Raw genomic sequence first — 23763 nt, 5'->3', positions numbered from 1 at the left:
TGGTTTGAGTGTGCTTGTTGGGTTTGGGCACTTGAAAATGAATTTGAGGTGCATGTGTGTAAAAAAAATTTCCAATTAGTTTTAAAAAGAGATCCACAGGAAGTCACCTGCAACCCATATGCTGTACCTTATCCACTGTGGCTTTAAGCTACCTTTTCCTCTTCTGCTCTGATACTGGTCTTAATACAACACAGATACATCCTCGGATATTTATAACTGGCATAAGACTGGTCCAGAGTAGGAGCTATAACCATGGTGCAACAAAGGAGCAGATGAACATTTCGCCGTATTTAAATCCTGGTAGATCATGTGCACATTGGGTCACTTACCCAGCTATGCTGCTGCCTAGATTTACTGCCTCTAAAACCACTTTATTGACATAGATGTTTAAGTGCTCCCTGTAGAGAGCAAACAGTTCAAAACAAGCAGCACAGATCCTGCCAGAGCATAAAATGGAGAGAAAGCACAAAAGTTCTGGAAATGCCATCCATGAAACAGGCTCTTCCATGGCCACCACAAAATTATCCCCCTGAGGAAAAGACAACGCTCCTTCTATTTGGTGATGTTAGCAAAATATGATGCATTAATTGGAAAGGTCCCATAGGTAATCTCTACTGAACCTTTAGAATTAACTGTGATACTGCCAATTTCTTCCTTTTAACATGCCTCCAATGTCTGGTATTGTGGCAGAACTCTACCCATCAGATTGTTTACACTCAGTGATTATCTTTTTGCTAAGAGTTGTGCCTGCCTGACCCCTCCTTTTCTTTGTCCTGTTAGATGGTTTGAAGTTGATGATGGTGTCAAAAGATGAGACAGTATTCCAGCTATGAAGGAAAGCTTGGTACTAGCAGCAAAGACAGAAGGAGCCTTCAAATAATAAACTGCACTTTAATAAAAGCACTGAGAGAGTTCTTGTTTACTTAGATTCCTGACAAATAATAAATGGGACTTTTGAGTGATGGGAATCTTGAACTACTGAGATAATCCTGGTGCCTCTCCTCCCAACATTGGGCTGATGATTGTAGAAGAGAGGGACACAAAAGTGCAGCCTTCTGGGTGTGACCCTCAGCTCTAGGTAGCATAACCAATAGTGAAGGATATGGGGAAGTGAACTCCAATATCATCTGGAGGCTCTTGTTTTGCCCACTAGTTCATGGACAGTGACTTACCAAAGTTCTCTCCACCCCAAATGTCCATCGCCGCATCATATTTTCCAAGATGGTTGAACCAGGCCTTGTCAATGACAAAAAGCCCTCCTGCAATGATAGGGGTCCTGCATGGTTTGGAAAGGAAAGAAAGAAGTATTTGTTTAGAATCCTTTGCAAAAAGTACAGCATACAGTATGTGTATCCGGATAAAAGAAGAAACAAATCCACTTTATGTTTCCTAACTAGCATAAAACAACTACTATTTTGCAACCTGTAAACAGATATACAGCTACCTTGTTCCCAGACATGCATGGCAAATGTCCTGGAAAATCTGACAATGAGCTGATAACAAGGAAGAGGGAGATGCAGCTTACCTTTTAGATTCTGTATAGCAACAGCACCACACACACTGATGGTGCAAACAAAATAATGAAGTAGTAGTAGTAGTAGTAGTAGTAGTAGTAGTAGTAGTAATAATAATAATAATAATAATAATAATAATAATAATAATAATAATAATAATAATAATAATAATAATAATAATAATAATAATAATAATAATAATAGAAGAAGAAGAAGAAGAAGAAGAAGAAGAAGAAGAAGAAGAAGAAGAAGAAGAAGAAGAAACTGAGTTAAGGTGGGCATTGGAATTATAATAAAAGTGCTGGCTACTGCTATGAAGTCAAGGAGTCATTGATGGAAACTAAGGGAATGTATCTGCATTAGGGAATTGTTCTCTGCCTTAAGAAAGGCTGGGGCAGATTAAACAAGATCTTAGTTTTCAGAGACAAGAGAAGCAGTGAATAAGTTTGGAGAGCCCTTGAGATTTGTTGGCATTTTCAGCTTGAGTTGGTTGCAGTTTTATGGATATTTAGTTCAAATTATTTGGATCAGAATGGGCAATCCAGATGTTTTTAAACTACAGCACTCATGTTTCCCCCATAGGTTTGGCTAGCAAGGGTTTTGCAGCATATAGACCATGGTTACCCACCCCTGGTTTAGAATTTCACGCATATTATTTATATGTTAGTTTTTGTGGTGATTGGGCTACAGTATAAACTCTTCAGTTTTCAGTGTAAGGAAGAAATTGTATGTTTGTCTGTCTGTGTGTGCGTGTGCGCGCATGCGTGTCTACAGAAGTAGTGATGTTAATCCATTGAAATAAAAATAAATAGTCTTACAGCATAATATCATAAAGAATTATTGTGAAGAGTCTTGTGGCACACTGACATCCAATAATTTTATTTGGCATCAGCTTCCATGAAGTGAAGCCCACATCATTAGATGCCTGGAGTGTTCCCTCAATAGGCAAATAGCTATTATATACACATTTTGGAATGTGAAATAGAATAGAAAATGCAATAGAAAAAAATGCACTATCATGCTGATTGATCTTTACAGTAGTTTTTAACAGTCAATAGAAAATGTCCTAGCATATTAACACACAAATGGTAAAGAAAAGTCTTTGTCTGAGAATAGAATCAGAGTGGAGTCTACATATGCTCTGTGCAGTGCTTCCCAACTTTTTTTGAGTGGCAACCCCCAAGTATTCTGTGACCCCCCCACCACCACCACATTTGCATAAAAAGGCATTTTATTGGGATAAAGGCATCCCTTCTCAGAAAGTAGAGGCTTCTTTCTCTCCTCCAAAAGGCCTGTTTCTCATACATACACATACATTCTTACTTTAATATCCGGCTCTGAAAGGTCAAGGAAGAAATTATTTAACAACGGGAACAAAACATATAAAGTGACTCACCCCCCCCCCAAAAAAAAAAAACACTTTTTGACCCCATGGGGATCACAACTGCCAGATTGAAAAACACTGCTCTGGTGGACAGGAGACTGAAAGTCAGAAGGGCCAAAGAGAACTGGATGACAAAACTGAAAGAGATGCCCAAACAATGGCTGTAAAACAAATTGGGTCCATTTCCAGGCCCAATTCACAAGGCTGGTTATGACTAATAAAATCCAATATGGCTTGGGTCCACACTATCTGAAGGATCATATCTCCTTTCATGAGGCTTCTCGGCTCCTAAGAGCCAACACTGTTAATACTTTTGTTTTTTAAGCGTTATAATTTATTGTGGTTTTAGTCAGTTTCTTTTTCAGTAACTTGTGAGCCACCTGGGGTCCCTTAATTGGGAGAAAGGTGGAATACAAATTAAAATAAACAAACAACCAAATAAGCTGGCTAAAATAAAGACATGTAATACTCTACTCATGATGTCACAAAGATGGGCTAATCAACATATTTAATTAGATTTAAAGCCTGTGTTCCTACTTAAGCCATGGGACACGGAGGCCATGCCAGAGGAATTCTGGGGGCTGTAGTCAAAAAGCAAGTCCTGCTGAAAAGTAACAGGCCCTGACTCAGCAAGTAGGCATATTTGTTGTCCTGCAATGGCAGTGGGGCAGGTGGAATGGTATTTTGGAGGAGTCTGTCAGCTACCTCCCTCCCCATGTGGTTTTGTGTGCTTTTCCTGCAGAGAGAGTCCCCGGCCAATCAGGCTGGTGGACCAGAGAGGAGATGTTTCTATCCAGCCTGACTTTGGGATATATAAAGGGCTGCAAAGGCCTGGAGCAGCCATTCTACATTAGAGCAGCCATTCACCATCCCTTGTTTAGGTTTTGGAAAACCAATAATTTGCCTGCAGAGCAAAGCAACCTTCTATAAGACGATTCTTTAAAAAAAGGACAGCCAAATGAGACAACATTTAAACTGTGCTTCTGAGAAGCACCCGATATGGCACAGTCCAGGTTATGACTAGACAGTCTGTTCCTGCTCTGTGCCAAATTTGGGGAAGTTTGGGCAAATGGTTTTCAAGTTATGCTTTTTTTAAAAGTAAAGTTGTTTTATGCCCACCCACACCCATTCAAAAACTGGCAACTCTAAATGTCCCCAGATTTAAAATAGATCATACAACTGAAGAGACCAATTTTGCTTATATTTTGAAAGAGAACGGTTGGCCCCACTTGCTTTTTAAAATGTGGACAGAATCCAGGCTGCTGGGGCTAAAATATAGATTCTCAAAGAAGGCCTTTCAAAATATATAAACAGCCACTTTGTTATAAGACTTCAACATGTGTGGTAAAGACCTGGCAGCAGGAGCTTCGCAAAATGAAACATTGCATACATTTATAGGCAAGGCAAGGAGAGGTATTCAGTAAACATTATCTCACGATTTCTGAGATCAAGCGTCTATTCATATAAATTTTCAAAGGGGAAATTCTGGGACAATCTGAACTTTTGACCATGGCAATCAAGGTGCAATAAGCTGACTCTTAGCTAACCTTTTAACTCTTTTCTGTACAAACCAGGTTATCGGAATCATGCTTGCAAGGGGATTCTCTGTCTGCTTGTAAAAACAGACATACATAAATATTTTTTTAATTTAAAAATTCAGATACTGAATTTTAAAAAAACATATTAAAAATATTACAGAACAAATATTCAGAAGCTCATTTAAACTGTGAAATCACAATTTCTCTACTTTGTGGCTGATAACCTGATGTTAATAGAGCTTTGATACCTATATACTATCATAATCTCCATTACACCCATCTTGTCACTATGCAATTGCTCAGTAATTAAAAAACTCCAAGGATGTTATGTGTCATCAAGTCACTTCTGATGTGTGGTGACTGTATGAGTTAGTTACTTCCCTGCCTATGAATGCTTTATCATTAACAGCTCTGCTCAGATTTTGCAAAGTAACAACATCTCACACTGCGTTATTCCCTCTTCTTTGCCCCCCTTTCTAGCAATATTTCTTTCAGTAGGTTCTGCTCAGTTCTTGCAAATTAACAATTGTAGATTCCTTTGTTGAGTCAATCTCATGTTAGGTCTCCCTCTTTTCCAACTCCCTCCTCCCCTCCAGCAATACTCTCTTTTGCAATCAATTCTGCATTCTCATTATCTGTACAAAGTAGGGTAGCCTTATTTACTCATTTTTGCTCTAGTGAGATTTCAGACTTGACTTGATTAAGCACCCACTTATTTGCCTTTCTGGTCTGTGCTATCTATAAATCTCTCCTCCAACACTACATTTCAGATGAATTGATTCCACACAGCCCTCCTTTATTCATTGTTTGTTCTTTACATGGGATGGATGATTTTGACTGTGGATCCAAATGACAATCTTTGCTAACTCTCAACTATCCCTTTTCTATTTCAAAAGACAAGGGGACATCATTTGGAAAACATGAAAACAACATGTTTGTAGAGGAAGAGTTTGAAAACTGAAAGATAGATTTCTAGTCTGAATTTTGTGGAGCACGCACAGACCATTCTTGGTCTTGGAATTTTTTATGTAGTTTATGTATACTTATGCATCTGTTTAAAAAAAACAAACAAACAGGAAATTCAATTTTTTTAAAAAAATTTGGGTTCATGAATGCAGGCTATTGTGGTTCTGTATCCAAAATTCAAAATGCCAGGAAATGGTCTGATATTGCTGCATACTATTGTGCCCGTGTTACCAGCAGTAAAAAGGATGCCAAACATAGCAAAGGGCAGCCTGAACATTGACAACACCCATGACAACAGTGAGTCTTGCCTCAAGAGGCTGAAATTCTCTGCTCTGTTGTGACCACTGTGGCCACAGAGTGGCAAATGATCCTGTGGTTACCCTCAGATTCCAGTCACCTTGGCTCACCATCAGCTGCCAGGCAGTTTGGCTGATGCAGATCCATCTTCTTTGTTAGCATCAAGGCTATTGGCACCTTTAACGAATGAAGTTGTGGCCTGTTTTACTTCCAATATGTTGTGTGTTTGTGTGGTTCTTCCCTGCCTGCCCTGGTTCACCACCTTTAAGCTTGAACAGTTTTCTCTTCCAGTCTGTCTGTCTGTCTGTCTGTCTGTCTGTCTGTCTGTCTGTCTGTCTGTCTGTCTGTCTGTCTGTCTGTCTGTCTGTCTACGGGAAGAAAGGTGCATGCATTTTGATTTTGTCTGGCCTGCTGGGGTTAGTAATAGTCCCCAAAAAATAAGCTGTAAGGAAACATAATTCCCATCAAAACAGTTTCCTATCTATAGGGTAATATCTGCACATAAAAATTGCCTCTCATAAACAAGTTTCTGGACAAGAAGTGCTTCAAAATATCCCCAGCATATATGTGTGTGTGTGTGTGTGCGTGCGCTTTCTTGTCAATCAGAAGCCAACCCCAGCATGTGATGACTGGCTAATGCACTCATCAGCACAACTCCTACGAGCCTAAAGTCTGCAGCCCTGATTGCAGGCTTCCACAGCAAAAAATGCATTTAGCACTTGGGGGTTATTTACATGACATTATTCTGTACCCAGTCTTATCCTGCCAGAAGTCTCATTTTGAGGGGGGGGGGGTAGGAAGCAAGATTTGTTGAAAAAGACAAAGAAAGAGCTTTTAAAGACATGCTTTATAATCGGATCAATTTGGATTTCAAAACAATCATTCCTCCATTTTCCTCCATATTAATTGAAAAGAAAAATGAAGAAGTGGCACTGAGTGGGATGAGAAATGCAAGGATGACTGTACTGCAAGCACTGCCGTGCCTTTCATTACACAGGGCACAGCCTGCTCTCAGCACTCTGGCTCAGACCACAAAGAGGCTTCTCTTTCAATCTGTGCAACAAGGGTCTTGGTTGAGACAGACTAGAAGTTGTGACCATTTTGCCATGGGATGTTTCCAAAATGGAAAGGAAAGATTCAGCAAAACTGAGTAGGATGCAACAGAGCCTGCAAAACTGTTCATGTTGACATTTCCCCAGCCAGCATGGGATAATATTAGCTTATCTGAGATCCAGAAGTAGCAAATATATTGACTGCAGGTTGTTCTCCTGCCCAGAATATTCTCTGTCTACTTCCTGCATCCCACTCTCCATTGCACAATTGGTTGGGCTTTATCCAAGTTTGGACTAGAGGGTGTCTGTTACCCACTTACAGTATAATCTTCTTAGCTCAAATATTGTGAACTCCAGCTTGCTTAATAAAAAAACCGAACCTGCAGAACACTATACTGTACAGCCATTCTGCTATGACAGATTGCAATGGTGCATTTGCTTTCCGAGATTAGATAAGTTGGACTTCCAAAGTTAGCCCTACTCAAATGTTTGCCTGAACATGTGAGAGCTAAGCGTCAGCTGGAATTTGGGGTGTAGAACATTGCTCTACTTTCAGCAATCCTGCACATTGGCTGAACACAATTATGTGCCTTTATCAAGGTTCTCATGGGGACGTGGTGGCGCTGCGGGCTAAACCAAGGAAGCCTGTGCTGCAGGGTCAGAAGACCAGCAGTCATAAGATCGAATCCACGGGACGGAGTGATCTCACGTCGCTTGTCCCAGCTCCCGCCAACCTAGCGGTTCGAAAGCATGCAAATGCAAGTAGATAAATAGGGACCACCTTGGTGGGAAGGTAACAGTGTTCCATGTCTAAGTCACACTGGCCATGTGACCATGGAAGATTGTCTTTGGACAAAACACTGGCTCTATGGCTTGGAAATGGGGATGAGCACCGCCCCTTGAGTCGAACACGACTGGACAAAAATTGTCAAGGGGAACCTTTACCTTATCAAGGTTCCCAACTACTTGGAGGCTTCTAAGTAGGTTCAAGTAGTACAAGCCTGGGAAACTTCATGAGTGCAAATAAGGTCTGAAAAGAAGCACATGGATGCAGACATGTGAGGTTGGAGGGGCTTACATACATTTTTCACACTCCCTGTTCAATTTTCACTCTCCAAGGTAGGGGCAATTGGCCAAATATGGCTCTTGAGTGTCAACAGAAGGCAAGTCGTCCTGTGTTACAGGAGGTTGTGTTAGCCATTCTAGCAGATGACAGCAAAAGAAGATGAGATGAGAATCAGGCCTGTTTCTCCTGATGAAAGACAGCTTGCTCCTTATTTCTACTTTCCTTTGCCATCCATTTTTCCTTTTATACTTGAAACCTGCAGGCGCCAATTGTCTTTTTTAATTTTACTCTATGAAAGTTGTTCCATAGTAAAAGCCTTTTTTTACTGAAGAGCAGAGTGAAAAATGCTTTAAATAAATAAACAGGTTCAAGACACATTCAAAAACAATATATATGAGGCACGTGCATTCCCTTCAGACAAATGTGCAGATCAAGATGGGATCAAGTCCAGGGTGTTCGTGAGATTTTTGGGTAACTATAGGGGGGAGCAAAGCACCATTGTTCACCCTCAGGAGAACAAAACTTTAATATATATTTCATACCTCAATTAACATTCACAGGGCAAGAAAGAAGGCCAGCAATTTGAACTGAGAAAATCAGAAATTCATAGTACGGTAGGCTGAGCTGCTGATACCTAAAGAGAAGATGAGTGACAGCTGAACTGGCCAAAGAAGCCCAAGGTCTTCCCTGGACATTCCAGCCACTGAGGCTAGTACTAGGGAGGGTTCAGACTGAAATCACTTGCAGCTGCTCCACTGGTCATTTAATGGAGCTGAAGGGCTAACAGGAAGACTTGCATTATATTCCCTTCAGCTCCATTAAATTGTGAGAGAGCCATTTGCATTCTACAAGATCCTTTTTCATTGTTCTAAGCTTAGTTTATTAAACATTACCAAAATATTACTACTGGCACTGAATGTGTGTGTGTGTGTGTGTGTGTGTGTGTGTGTGTGTGTGTGTGTGTGTGTGTGTGTGTGTGTGTGTGTGTGTGTGTGTGTGTGTGTGTGTGTGTGTGTGTGTGTGTGTGTGTGTGTGTGTGTGTGTAAGTAAATGTGGAAGGATGATTACTGCAAGGGCTTTCAACTGATAGGTCACAAAATAAAGGCATTAGTGTTGGCCTCCCGATGTTGTAGGTGTCCCACTGCTGTCTGGGATGATATTTAGGTCCAGGATGGTATGAGGTCTCCTGCCTTGGGCAGGAGATCGGACAAGAAGACCTCCAAGGTCCCTTCCAACTTTACGATAGTTCTACAATTCTATGATTCTTCCTTCTCCTCCACCATTCCCCCCCCCCACAATTTTTGGTGCGGTTGTACCAATATTAACCACTGCCTGCTGGCCTTAGTGCCATTAAGAGTCTAGAGTACCTAGCCTTTCCCTACTAGCTTTCTAAATTTCTTCAGTTTTCCTACCTCCTGCTATTGTGTCAGGTCTATCATGTTGCCAAAACTAATGATGCTGCACATACCCCCTAAAAGGCAGTCACCATTCACATTTCTCCTGTTTGGCAGATCTGTAAATGCACAGATAATGTCATGGACCCAGGCATGAAGTGAGCTGGAATATCTCCTAAAGAGTATGGGGTGATTTGGCTGTGATCAGTATGCCCTATATTTGGGTACAGGGTGGGTTAAGGGACTCCCACACATGCCTAATATATATTATACCCTATCTGTGTATTTCCTTTAAAAACATGACATTATTGAATGGAAGAGCAAACACAATCATTTTTACAACACTTATAAAGCAGTGGGTAAATATGTACATTTAGGAGGTAATCAAATCATGTTTCAGGAAAGATTTTTAATGTACTTAGGGGTCAAACTGTCAAACTGGGTACTTCAGATGGCTTGGTCTGCCTTTGGCTTTCTTCCACAATGTTTTCAAGAAAGCTCCCTGTAACTCTGTTTTGCCCATCCTTACTTGATTGGCTCTGTTGGGTCTGTTCGCTTTGCCTTCTGCTTTGGAGAAAGTTGTTCCCACTTAAAATGAAGGCTCCAGTCAAATCCTAGAGGCAAAATGAACAGCAGACAGATAGGTTAGGGATGGCTCTTATGACCATGTTTTAGTCACTGTGACATTTCAGTCACACTCAGTATCTAGATTATACAGTCAACCCTCGACTTACGAATGTCCCTAGATACGAACTTTTCAATTTACAAATGGCTCCGTTAGCAAAAATTGGCCTTGACTTGACGGAGCTTGACCTACAAATGAGGTCAAAGCTCCATTCGCAAGTCAATGCCATTTTTTGTGAACGGAGCCATTTGTAAATGGTTCCCTGCAAAAAGGCAGGGAGAAAGGGCTGGAAATCTGAATTTCCCACCCTTTCTCCCTGCCTTTTTGGCTTCGGAGGTCTCAAAGGGCTTTCTCCAGTGTTGGGGAGAAAGTCCTTTGAGACCTCTGAAGCCAAAAAGGCAGGGAGAAAGGGTGGGAAATTCGATTTCCCGCCCTTTCTCCCTGCTTTTTTGCATTCGGAGAGCTCAAAGGGCTTCCTGTGATGTCGGGGGGGGGGGAGCCCTAAGACAGCTCTGAAGGCAAAAAGGCAGGGAGAAAGGACGGGAAATTCGAATTTCCAGCCCTTTCTCCCTGCCCTTTTGCCTTCGGAGCTCTCAAAGAGATTTCCGCCCAACAACAGAGGAAGCCCTTTGAGAGCTCCAAAGGTGCCGATCGTGGCGGCAGGGACCCCCAGGGAGGTCTCCCATGGTGGCGCGCAAGCCCTGAGAAACCTCCCTGGGGGTCCTGCCGCCGCAACTGGCACCTTTGGAGCTCTCAAAGGGCTTTCCCCGTGACATCGGAGGAAGCCCTTTGAGAACTCCACAAAAAGGCAGGGAGAAAGGGCGGGAGATTGGAATTCCCAGCCCTTTCCCCCTGCCTTTTTGCCTTTTGAAATGCTGGAATGGATTAATTCTGTTCCCATGCATTTCAATGGGAAATGGTACTTCGACTTACGAACTTTTCAACGTACGAACGTCGTTCCAAAATGGATTGAGTTTGTAAGTTGAGGTACCACTGTATTCAGAATGTGGAAATATTGGCTGCAGTCCAGTAATAACCAACAGAATTTACATACATGTTGACTCAACAAATCCCACTGATTCAATGGCCCTACTCTAGTTTCAACTTACTGCTATATTTTAATGTATTTTAATTATAACTTCCAGAATCCCCCTTATTAGCAGGGGAGATTCTGAGAATTGAATTTTAAAAAAGTAAGTTTTGCAATGCCTTATTGTACTGATTATAATCCAATAAATATGTATGTTAGTCTATTTAAGACAGGATTCCACCATGGGTCCTTTTGGGGAGAAAGGCAGGGTAAAACAAACAAACAAACAAACAAACAAACAAACAAAATTCCAGATTATACTTTGATTCAAGATTAAGAGTTATTATTAAAATCTACAGAATTGTTGTGTCTTCTGATTAGGCCATGTTTATTAAGCATGAACATTTGTGATTTGTGCATTTTTCCTTCAGCTGCTTGCAGGTCTCACTGTCCAATGTAAGAATTGTTAAGAGCAGTTCAAGTGTGATGGTGATGTTGATCAGTTGGCAATGACATTATGATGGTTCTGCTCCTACCTGGATGATCGAGTCCAGAAGGTGGTGCTGGGGGACAGTAGCTCTGATCCATGGTGGATCAGGACTCTATACTGTCCCCCATGCTATTCAATATCTACATGAAATTGCTGTGGGAGGTAGTTAGGAGGTTTGGGCTGAGGAGTCAGCAAAAACTCTCATTCTCTACCAATCCAGGTGTGGCAGTCGCCATTCTGAACTCATGCCTGGACTCAATAATGGTCTGGATGAGGGTCAATAAACTGAGGCTCAATCCAGACAAGTTGGAAGTGCTGCTGGTAGGTGTTCCGCCAGATAGGTTAAAGGGCCATTTCCCTGCCTTAGACAGGGTTACACTCCTCCTAAAGGACAGGGTCCGCAGCTTGGAGATACTCCTTGACCCGGTCTGTCCTTGGAAGCCCAGGTGTACTCAGTGTCCATGGCTATCTTCTTAGAGCTGCAGAGAATATATCAACTTTGCCCTTACCTGGATGAGCTGAGTCTGGCAACAGTCACACATGCACTGGTAACAACCAAACTGGACTACTGCAATGCGCTATACATGGGACAGCCTTTGAAGACAGTCTGATGACTGCAACTGGCACAGAACCGGACTGTGTGGCTGGTAAGTGGTGGCGCCACACAGACTCATGTCATGCCGGTTCTGAAAAACATACTGGCTGCCGGTTGCTGCTCGGACCCAGTTCAAAGTGCCTACTTTGATATATAAAGCCCTAAACAGCCTAGGACCTGGTTACCTAAAGGACCGCCTTCTTCCATACGAGCCTGCCCGTCCTCTAAGATCAGGCCAGGAGGGCCTTCTGAAGGTGCCAACCCTGAAAGAGGTGAGAGGGATGGCATGCCAAAATAGGGCCTTCTCAACTGTTGCCCCCCCAACTTTGAAACGCCCTCCCTATAGAGATTCACCTGGCTCCAACACTTTTGGCTTTTTTGCGCCATGCAAAGACCTTTCTGTTTAGCCAGTATTTTAATTAAATAGTATTCTTTCACTGGCCATATGAACAGCACGATTTATTAATATTAATGTTTTAATGACTGTTTTTTTATATAGGATATTATTATAATATTGCCTATTTTTATTGGTTTTAATGTTTTTTAAAGTTTTAATAGTGTTGTACACCGCTCAGAGACCACTGGCAATGGCACGGCTAAAAAAATCTTGTAAATAAATAAATAAATAAATAATAAATAAATTAGAGATAAGGTCACAACATTGTTGTCCATGAGATTTGATTGAACCAGTGTTTTGTGTCAGAGGAATCAGAATTGCCAAGGAAGAATATGCTTTTGTCCTGAAGACCAATCACAATACAGTATAATGGAAGCTAATCCATAAATTATGACAGATGAGACAAGCTCCTGCTGTGACAATCACATATAAGCAGCACTTCCCTCTCTGAGGGACAATGTTAGGCTTATCTGTTATGTATAGCTTGGTCCTTGTTTGCAATTGTTTCTGGTTTCATCCAAACCAAGAAGCTACAGTTGCCAACTTCATAACAAGACCAGTTATTAATCTACGTACTGTGTTTCCCCGAAAATAAGACAGGGTCTTATATTAATTTTTGCTCCAAAAATGCATTAGGGCTTATTTTCAGGGGATGTTTTATTTTTTTCCTGTACAACAATCTACATTTACTCAAATACAGTCATATCATCTTCTTCTGGTTGCTGCACAATGGTGGAGGGCAGGGTTTCACTTAACTGGGGTTTATTTTGGGGGTAGGGCTTGTACTACGAGCATCCTGAAAAATCATGCTAGGGCTGATTTTCAGGTTAGGTCGTATTTTCAGGGAAACAGGGTAAGTACTGAAATTAGTTTAATATTTCACCTTGTTCTGAACTTGGTAGCCAGAGCTTTCCAGTCTGGATGAAATAGGAAACTATGTTTAAAAAAGACTTCCATATTCTACTCCTGTCCTCTGAAGATGCCGGCCACAGAGACTGGCGAAATGTTAGGAAGAACAACCTTCAGAACACGGCCAAAGAGCCTGAAAAACCCACAACAACCACTTCCATATTCATTTTTAACACTCAAGGAGCTGGCAGAGAAGTCGTTATATCAGTGTTCAAAGGCTGAGTCATATCTTATGAAGCCAAGATACCGATTGCCCAAACATGACAAGTGAATCACACTACTGGAAAAAAAAATCAAGATTGGAATTGAGCCATGTATTTGACTCAGAGCTTCCTGTTCCCTTTGGGACACTTTGCTCATATACTTGCCTGAAAAATCACCTGTCTACAGTTGATTGGAGACTCACCTCCTCTCAGATCTGATGAAGCTGCCACGTAAGCAAACGTGTCCAAGTTGATGATATCAATGACTGGGCTCACCACATGGGTTGGATCCTAGTAACAACCATGGAAGCAATTTTAGTTTCTAAGGACCATTCTATTTCTCACCATTACACACACAATACATGTGTTTATTTTACTTTGTTGCAGAATGCAAATCACATTATTTTATCTTTAATATATATTGCAGAAGTCTTACATTCTTCCTTCAACACCCCCAATAAAGCAACTAGTAGGCTGCAAAAGTTGTAGAAACAGTTTGTCTTCCTGTGGGACAATAATAGTTGGCAGATCATCATTTTCAGCTTCCAAACCATTGGTCTAATTTCATTAGACACTTTTCTATATAGCACTTCATAGATTAGAACTTGGAATGTTGGATTTAAATAGTGTTTTGTTATATGTTATGTAATAAAAGTGCTTCATTGGCATGGCTTGTTATTTAAAGAGTAGCATGTTGCTTCTTAGCTGCTTCTTATTAACACACACAAACACACACACACAAATACAACAGTAGAAAATAAATGCCTTGTCAAAATGTAATAAGCCCCCCAGCACTATTTTGGGAATACTAAGCAAATATTACTTGTTACACTAAAACATGACAACAACACTCACTTCAAAAAACATTATTATGCAAATTAATGTTTTGCAGCAATAATGTTCTCTTGTTCTTTCCCCCTACCCCAAAGGTAATGTGTTACAAGCAACACATCACTTCCAAGCTCCGTTTGTTTCCAATTAAGTGTTTTGGCACATTGTTCGTATCTTACAGTATACTGTAATATTTCTGACATTATCAAGGAAAAGTAATGCACTTCCTAGGAGGTTCAAACAGTTTCTTCTATAAGTTAACATTATCCTACTCCAGCATTTAAAGAGTGGGAAGTACTTCATATTCAGAAAAGAGTACTATTACAATCCTCTTTGTCCCACTCCTTCCGATTCACAATAGATGTGAATCATCTAAAATCAAGCATGCTGGCAAAACATCTGTGAATTTGTCAAGGCAGAAGGAACTTCTATACCCAATTAATGTGCACACAATTCCCAGCGGATATCAGTTTGTTTTTAATGAGTCAAATGTAAGAAAAGACACAACAGGTCTCATTAAAATATCTCTTCCAATTTTGCTAAGGTGTGCAAATCGGGTAGCCAGTGGTGCCCCCAAACTGGGCCATGTGATGGAAAAAGATTAAGAGGGCAGAAAACTTCAATTCCAGGAAGGCTTGCACTCTGACATGCCTCACTTAAGTAGCAGCAGCTGAAAGAGCCATAGGAAACTGTTGTAAACCATTAACCTAGCTCCCCACAGAGCATTGTCTATATTGGCTGGCTGTGACCCTCCAAAGTCTCAAGAAGATTCTATTCTTAAATAAAAAGAAGATTCTGTTCTTAAATAAAAATGCCTAGGATTGAACTGTGAGCTTCAGCTTGGAAACTGTGTACTCCTATTATGCAGCTATGATCTATTCCTCTAAATCAGGGTTGAGGAACCTGTGGGCTATCAGATGCTGATGAACTGCTTCTACCAACATCCCTCATCACAGGCTAGGCTCCCTAAAGCTGCTCAGAACCATAGTCTAACATTAGAAGGGTCAGAGTTTTCTTCACCCTGACCTAAAGGACGGCAGTATGGTCTGAAAAAGAAAGCACGGACAAAGAATGATACATCAATCCTCTTGTCACCATTCCCCTTTGCATCTCGGGCCTTGTTGGCCACCATCTTTCCAGTAGATACTCCACAACTTAATTTAATCCTGAGATAATGTGAATGAGAAATCCTACTGAGCTTTTCCCAACGGGAAAGCTATGAGGTTGACTTTTTTCTACTAAAAAGCATCAAATAATTTACAGAGAGTGCAACTTTATTTGGTACAGTAATTGCCAGCACTATGCCAAAAATTCCTTCATTACAATCATTTTCAACCTGTTTTACAGAAGAGAAATCCCCTTAAAAAAGAATTTTGAAAGAGAAATTTTGAGGGGTGATTCTTGTGCTAATTGTGCCTTACTCTGGCTGACTATCAGTGTGGATGTATCTCTTGCCTTTCACTGTACTATCATCTCTGTGACAGCTGGCAGAGCCGCTGCCCCACCTTCCTCTACGGCCTGGGGAAAAATGTCATAAGCTAATTACTTCCAGGGGGCTTTCCCAGATTACGAAGTGTGGGCAGTCAATGAAGCTGCCATGTAATAAAGAGGTGTACAATAGAAATTAAAAACAATACAGCACCATTGGCCACTCTGCAATGTTTCAGCAGGCTCCAAAATATCACCAAAAAAAATTCTAAAAAGGTGTGAAAATGAAGCAGAAAAATGGAAGCCACCCAGAGGAAAGTAAAACCTTGGGGGAACTGAAGAACAAATTATAGCACAGCATTAGCTTAATTTCTTGCCTGGAACCAGATACAGCATTGCCTTCTCTTATACCCACTATGAGGCTTAGAAAGGAGAAGCTGCATTATAAGCATCTGTATTAGAGGTGAATCTGATCCTACAAAATGTAACATTTAGGAAATCCTAAGGAATGTGCTGGACCACAAAGAATGAGAACAATTAATGAGCCAAAGTTTCTCGGAAAGCTATTTCCCTGCCCCCAATAAATATTCTCAGTTTTTTACCCCTCATTCTTCCTTGAAACAGAATGCCATGTCACAAAATTTCCCCCTAAATGTCTGCCCATTATCTTTTTTTGTAGCTGCCTTCCAACCACCAATGCCACACCCTAGAATGGCGCTAAGCAGAAGGCACTGTGGAGGAGTCGAAAAGGGAGCCAGACTGCTCCTCTTCATAGACATTTATGCAGCATATATGGGCAGCAGGTGTGGAACTATATCATGAACACAATATCAGAAGGGCAGGGCTACATGGTTCCGTTCTGCTCCTTGCCCCTGTGATTAGGTAAACCAATTTTTTTTTTATGGCTCTGAGGTTAATATTGCCCTTCCAAACTATTGCCTCAAAACAAGAAGCAACTACGAATCTGACAGGTAGAAGGAAAGCAGTACCATCCAAGGACTCATTATTGTGGCATTAGCAAAAGACTGTTTTCGGGAGATGAAAATTGATTCTTTCTGTAGAGGCTTCCTTGGTCTTGTAATTATATTTTAAGGTAAAGTTATCTGGTTGAAACAAATTAGTCACGGCAGAGAAATCAACTCTCCAAGTAAAAAGAAGATAGCACAAAAACCCACCCACCTGAAACCACTAAGTATGCTAAATAAACCAGAATTTCTCCCTGAATGATGTCCTTTCCATTTGTGGGTCTCTTATTTAATGACACTGCAGATTCCTTCATTTCAAAGAGATAGGATTCTTCTCTCAAACCAGCCCTTTCCACACTGGAAATTGCTCTATAAGATCCATGTGATGCTTTATGGTTGCATGTGCCACTTCTTAGACAACCACATTTTCCACATGAGACCACCCTACAGAATACTTCCAATGTCAAAGGCAATTAACACACCCACTCCCACACCCATCACACAGTGATTCTTGGTCTTGTGCGTAAAGCTTTTCTGGGACACCCAGACTCTCATACCAGCAATGGAAAGCTGATGATGAAAGCCAGTGTTCTTAGATCCCAATGGAACTTATGAAAATCATCCCTTTACTATAGAGTAAAGGGATATGTGGACATGATGGCAACTGAATCGGAATGGAGGAACTTGGGTTCAAACTGACCTCCCAATCTGTGCCAGTGGGTGGAATATTTTGCTCGTGCTCCCCAACTGAGAGGTAATGGCATGCAGTGGACAGACACCAACCATCAAGATAGACATAAACTTGCAGGAAAACTGTTTCCAGTCGTGTGCACAAAGGAGCCAAACACATGATGCTCCAAACCAATCTGGAAGCCCAAAGTGTATGTCTTCTGGTTTGTCCAGAGGTCTGGCATCCTGCCAGTTAGTGGCCTGTGAGTCACTGGGGCAACGACCAGATCTTCCCTCCAACATCCTCCCTCTTTGAAGAAATCAGCTACTGTCTTCCTGCTGAACAGCGCAAAACGGTCTCTAACCATTGGGAATACAAGCAGAAAACAAACATGCTAGAGGAATGCCTGTACTGACACCCCTGTCCTGAAACCCACCCCCCATGAGATGTAAAATTAATGTCCTTTATTGAGATTCTAGGCACTTCTTATTTGGAATGCAGCTCCATAAGCAGAGGAACTGCATACAAATGTAGCCAAGCTGCGCACACATTATCCAAACATCAAAGACACTGTCCTCACTTTATGAATCCATCAGGTGCAGATGCATCTATCAACGGTGGTGTGCCTAAGAGACTTTTCTTTTAAAATGTCTTTGGGATTTGATGCCTAGTGTTAATTTACCATGGCATGACACAAATTCTTGCTTATACACACAAAGAAACAGAGATACTTTGTTTTTTGGACACTTGCCATGCTTTAGAAATCTGGGTAAACAGCTGTTTTGCTGAATGAAAAATGGAAAGTGACATATCCCGGTTGGGGAAGGGGGTCAGCTGCTGATCCAGATGCATTCTGGGTTCCTGATGTCTTTGGAACATATAAATTTATTAAGCCCCAAATGGACTGTTCGTGCAAGCAACAAATTAAGAGAAAAACATTAATCTTTAGTGGGAGGGGGGTGGGAGACAAATGGCATAGTAAATTGCCCTGCCAGCACCAGGCTGAAGGTGGCAGCATCAACATTCCATACACTTCAGCACACACAGACACACCAAGTAAAAGATGGATGAAATTCTGTCTGGAAATTCGACAGCGAATTGCAACAAGTATGATTTCCCTATCAGACTTTCACCCTGCGAAATGTGGGCCTGACAAAAGAAAGCAGGCATTTCTTATACATGCAAATGGATCCACACAGTTGTTTGGAAGACTGTATGGATGGTATCAGAGTCTGGGCAGTAGCCAAGTCGGCTGAGGGATTCTGAGAGCTGAAGTCTAAAACAAGGCAACCTTCGCTAACTATGTATCTCATACATGCTACCCTTCGGCTTCATCAAATAACATCCAGTCCATTCATAGCTAAAATTTGGAGAAGCAAAACCTGCAAAGATACACCATGACTCTCAAATGTCAGCAAACACCCCAACCAATAGTGAGCTCAGGTGATGAGTGCCATCCAGGCTGGAGTGAAAACAGAAAAGCACCGAAGACCGAAGGTAGATCTCACCTGTCGGGGGGGGGGGACCCTGTTGCTTGCAGAAGTGCAACAGCAGGAACAAATCAGCAATGTTTTTTTTTTAAGCAACCCTAAAATGGCAAAAGGAACTCAATGGTGACTGAACATACTCAGCCATCTGGATATGCTAAATGTTGGTTGAGAAAAGAGCTTCATGGTGCAGTGGTTAAACTGCAGTACTGCAGTAAAGACTCTGCTCAGGACCTGAGTTTAATCCTGGGATCAGGTAGATGGCTCGAGGTTAATTCAGCCTTCCATTCTTCTAAGGTTGGTAAACTGAGTACCGAGCTTGCTGGCATTGGGAGGAAAATTGCAGCCTACATAATTAAATTGTAAACCACCTAGAGAGAGTTTTAAATGCTATGGGGCAGTATATAAGCAACACACTTTTTTTAGCTTTAGAAGGGAAAGTCAAAGATGGGATAGGGGACGGCATTCCCAACTTTGAGCTCATGACAACTGATAGTATCCTGGAGGAGGGCATGGCCTGCTGATGAGAACCTTAAACACACGCACTCCTACAAGAGACAGGGTTACACAGCAACATTTGTTTCAGTTGTCTATGATGTTTTGGAAGCGCACGTTTTGAGTGTCCGTGCAAGATTAACTGGGAGTTGCTTTGAAGTTCAATGCCAGTCAGTTCAATCATTCCAACCCAAAAGGGGGGGGGGAAGGCAACCTTAAAAATTTTCCGTTCTCCTACTTGCCAAGGGTGGCTAGTAATCATCTAGCTCTGAAGCAGAAGCAAACTCCACTGCATCCTCCTCCCTACTCTCTTCCTGCCAAGCCCACACCAGATTCTTCTTGGCCCTCTGAAAGTAGCCTTCTTATAAGGAGTACAGCTTTCCTTTAACACAGTGCTTTCCAGAGGAACTACACCAGACCACCTGCCACCTTTAGCCAGGGTGGCCATTCTGCCGGGGATGATGGGAATTGTGTCCAGCACAGTGCCACTCCAGCTTTGCAACCTTGATCACAGGAGGGTAAGTTGGGTAATTTTTCAGTGATGGGGGACTGAAACACGGACTGATTGTCTCTTCTCCTGCACAGTACTGTTTCCTCAAGGTTTTCTCTCCACCACATAAACATAAGTACTATTTTCTTTCTTTATAGTGAGTTTCCATGGCTGAGATGGGTTTGAACCCAGGTCTCCTGACTCCTAGCCCATCGCGCCACATTGGGTACTGTTTCTATTTCATAATCACGTGTTGAACTGAGTGACTGAATTTATGAGAGGCATTGCTTTTCCCTCCCTCCCTCTTCTTCCTTGGCTACATGCATCAGTGTACGTCCTGAACTCTTTACACTCTAGACCTCGAGACTTCTTACTTTCTATTCAGCCTCTCACAAACCTTGTTCTACAATTTGGGAAGCTATAGCGCTCACAGCAAACGTCTCATCGAAACGCAAGCTGCTCAGAGCACCAAAAAAATCATTGAGCTGGCACCTATTTCAAGCATCTATGCAGGCTTCCGTTTTGATTGCTTAAAAAAAAGGAAACAAAATGAAAAAAAGAAAAATTACAAATAAGTTACGTTAACAGAATTGACATTTTGCTTTTATGCTTCCTTCAGACCATGCTGCTGCTGCTGCCACCGCAACCATGTAATGAAATTCCTACGGCACTGCTGCCTATGGCATCCACATTCATCCATCACATCAGCTCTGAGCATGAGCTACATTCCCCAATGCTGCAAGGGAAACGCTGCTCCAGCTGCCATCCTGCTGGCTGCGACTCATCAAACATCTCATGCGGGAAAGGCACCGTCACTGCTCAGACAGAGGGATTTGGATGAAGCCAACCGAGTGGGTGGAAGTGCTGAAAACAGACAGAAGAAGGGCTGCCGGGCCCTTCCAAGGAGGAGGTTCTCCATCCACTCCACAGCTCTAAGCAAGCTTGGAAGTATGTTCTACTGACACAAGAGATACTGTACATTTTCAAATAAACATTCTTAGCATCCGAGAATAAGAATGATAATCAGTGTAAAAAAAAAAAAAAAGCAAAACCAATAGTGCAATCAAATACTAAAAAAAGCTTCTTTAGGGACATCACATCCCTCTGAATCTCCCAGTCAGCCACTGGGTATGCTGGCTGTGGAATACTGGGAACTGAAGTCCAAAACAACTGGCAGGCCAAAGGTTCCACACCCCTGATTTGTGTAGCTAAATGTGTTCACATTCAAGAAACAATATAGAACTACGATTTTGGACAGTATCTCCCAGACTCCACCAGTTACTGACCATGCTGGCTGGGAGATTCAGAGAGCTGTACAGTAGTCCCAGAAAGTAATCTTCCCAAACTCTGGAAATACAATGAATATTTCAGCTAATTTCTCTTTGGCAGAAAAGAGCTGATTGTCAGATAGGGACAAATTCCCAGTTCAAGCCATGAAGCTCCCTGGACAGTTTTGGGCAAATCGCTGTCTCATATATGAATTTAATTCATGGGACTCTTTCAAGGTATAAAGAAATGAAAATATGACGCAGTGTTTTGTTCACGGGAAAGTGCCATGGAAATTGTAATGGGTTGTACATGGACATTTAACACTGCCAGACATTGATAAGGCTATAATTCAAATGCACTGGTGCACAACCTTAACTAGGAAAACCTTTTACAATCTAGGGAGAAATTTGGGTGGTCGTGGGTAGAGAGAAGTGAAGTGGTGGGTCCTCATCACTTCCAAACCCCTCCTGACGGTTTTAGGACTGAGCTTGAAAAGTTAGCTTTTCAGACTGTAATTCCCAGAATCCTCAACATGGCCAAAATTCAGGCATCATAACACATAAAAATAACTTTTCAAAGCTTGGTTTGAATATTGCTGCTCCACAATATTTTAGTTTTTGAATGCCTTTTGTATATTACTTTGTACACACACAATGGTGCTTCTTGTCAGAGTAGGGTATCACTTGTGGCGAATGAGGTTAATTAACTGACTAAACTTTTAATATAGCTATTTCTCAGCACCGCTGTACTTTGTCTTATCATCACCCATTTCAGGCTCAGAGCATAAATAAACCATATTGTATGGGAATCAAAGGGAGGCAAACTGGATTTCTTAAAGCTATCAGATACATGGCCAGAAGTTGGTACCAAAGTATTCCCTTGTCCGCACAGAAGGGCTACAAAAACACAATAGCAGGACGTTTATCTCATTGAGAAGGACAATGCTGGTGGTTTAATAATGTGTTTCTCTCTTTACCAGAAAGAGAATGTCATTGTCTACTGCTGGGGGAAAAAAAAAACCCAGCAGGATTTAATTCCCATTAAATCAATTTATTAAAGCTTAATTTGCATGAAATTAAATTCAGCCCCTATTCAAAGAGCCATCACTCCCCTAAATCATTCAGCACTGGGGATTGAACATGGGCCTAATTAAAAACTTGGCTGGAGCGATGCCCGCCTATTCCCCTTGTACCACTCAGCAATTCTGACAGGAGCCCTGGGGCTCTGCTAACTTAATTTGCATACACAAGGGAGGGCCCCTTCTTTGCTTGCTCAGCACTACGGTCCCTCCCTTCTGTGCCTCATCATCTACCTCTTCAGCTGTGGGAAAACTGGGGAAAGGTACCAGTTGGTCCGCGTCAGTGTGGGATTTCAGATATTGCCTTGAGTTCAAAATATACCACAAGAAGGAAGTTTTCTGATCTTCAAGACCGAAGAATTGAGCAGATCAAAATGGCTTCTATTCAACTATAAATACACTGTCCCTTGGGAATGAGGCAAACAAATTTATCCAATTATTTTGTTGTTCCCACCATTTTTGGTTCTTCCCTACTTACCCTCACACCCACTCACTATCACCTAGGCAACTCACTGGTTGAATATTAACTCCAAATAAACAACCAAGCATTCATATATGCACAGAAATAATAAACTCACACAAGAAAAGTCAAAACATGTCCTAACGAGATTTTTAAATTTCCTCTCCAAGGGCGATGAATAAACATCCCAGGAAGGATGGATAAGTCACAGTGACTGAGGCTAAACAAAGAAGCTGGCTTGCCTTTGATAAGCTTCTAAATAGCTCACTAGTGTCTTGCAAAGCCCTGGGGCCTCATGAGAACTCACCAGAGAGTATCAAGAGAGATATACTCTATACCAGTGATGGCGAACCTTTTTGAGTCTGAGTGCCCAAACTGGAAACAACAACAACAACCCAGCGGGCGATGGGCGGCGGCGGAAGTGGTGGCAGTGGAAGCAGAAGTGGCAGTGGAAGGGAGAATCCGGGGCACGGAGGTGCCTCCAGACCCCACTCTGGATCCACCTCCAGACGTGCCCGTGCCTATAGCTCAGATGGCCAGCCGCTGCCAGTGCCAAGTGCTCTGGATCCTGGTCTGCCACCTGTCGGGGTGCTAGCACTGCAGCTACAGCCACCTCCTCAGGTTTGGCTGCCGGGGGTAGCGATCTAGTGACTAATGGTTTGCGTGCCCACAGAGAGGGCTCTGTTTGGCAGCTGTGGCATGCGTGCCATAGGTTTGCCATTGCTGTTCTACACTATAGACCAGGGGCCTCCAAACCAAGGCCTGCAGGCCACATCTGGCCTACCTTGCCATTTTACCTTCAGCTGTGTGCGCGTCGGTGGGTGGGGATGTGCGTGCGTGCATACAAACAAACGGGTGGGCATCCATTTGAGCATGTGTGTGTGTGTGGGCATGTGGGCGTGTGCATGCACATATAGCTGTACATATGCATGCACACACACATTCCTTCACCCCTCAAAAATGTGGAAAATATACGATGTGGCCCTCACGCTCAAAAGTTTGGAGACCCCTGCTATAGACTCTGAAAGACTTTGTATATGTCTTCCCCAAGACCTTTTGACAACCTGGCTATTGTGAGGTTGCCTAGGCCCCCCAGTCAGCCCCACTGGTTTGCTAAGGGACAAAGCCCA

The 23763-nt window shown here is 42.1% G+C and overlaps 1 protein-coding gene and 1 long non-coding RNA gene across 4 annotated transcripts in view; one reads left to right on the top strand and one right to left on the bottom strand.

Moving 5' to 3' along the window:
- The window catches only part of GALNT14 (polypeptide N-acetylgalactosaminyltransferase 14), a 319424-nt gene that overhangs the window by 32874 nt on the left and 262787 nt on the right, over positions 1–23763 (bottom strand). For all 3 annotated transcript variants that reach the window (XM_072991127.2, XM_020812187.3, XM_072991128.2), the window contains 3 exons: positions 13664–13751; positions 9741–9825; positions 1173–1276 (listed from right to left, as the gene is read on the bottom strand). In XM_072991127.2, coding sequence (XP_072847228.1) covers positions 1173–1276; positions 9741–9825; positions 13664–13751 — 277 coding nt within the window. The remainder of the gene's footprint in view (positions 1–1172; positions 1277–9740; positions 9826–13663; positions 13752–23763) is intronic.
- LOC144585811 (uncharacterized) lies at positions 14403–23015 on the top strand. The gene is made up of 2 exons (XR_013540376.1): positions 14403–19854; positions 20446–23015. It is a non-coding gene; the product is annotated as an uncharacterized LOC144585811 (long non-coding RNA).

Source organism: Pogona vitticeps, chromosome 1, assembly GCF_051106095.1.
Source record: "Pogona vitticeps strain Pit_001003342236 chromosome 1, PviZW2.1, whole genome shotgun sequence".
Taxonomy (NCBI): domain Eukaryota; kingdom Metazoa; phylum Chordata; class Lepidosauria; order Squamata; family Agamidae; genus Pogona; species Pogona vitticeps.
The sequence above is the reverse complement of the archived record's forward strand: the minus strand, read 5'-3'. Positions and strand labels throughout refer to the sequence as shown.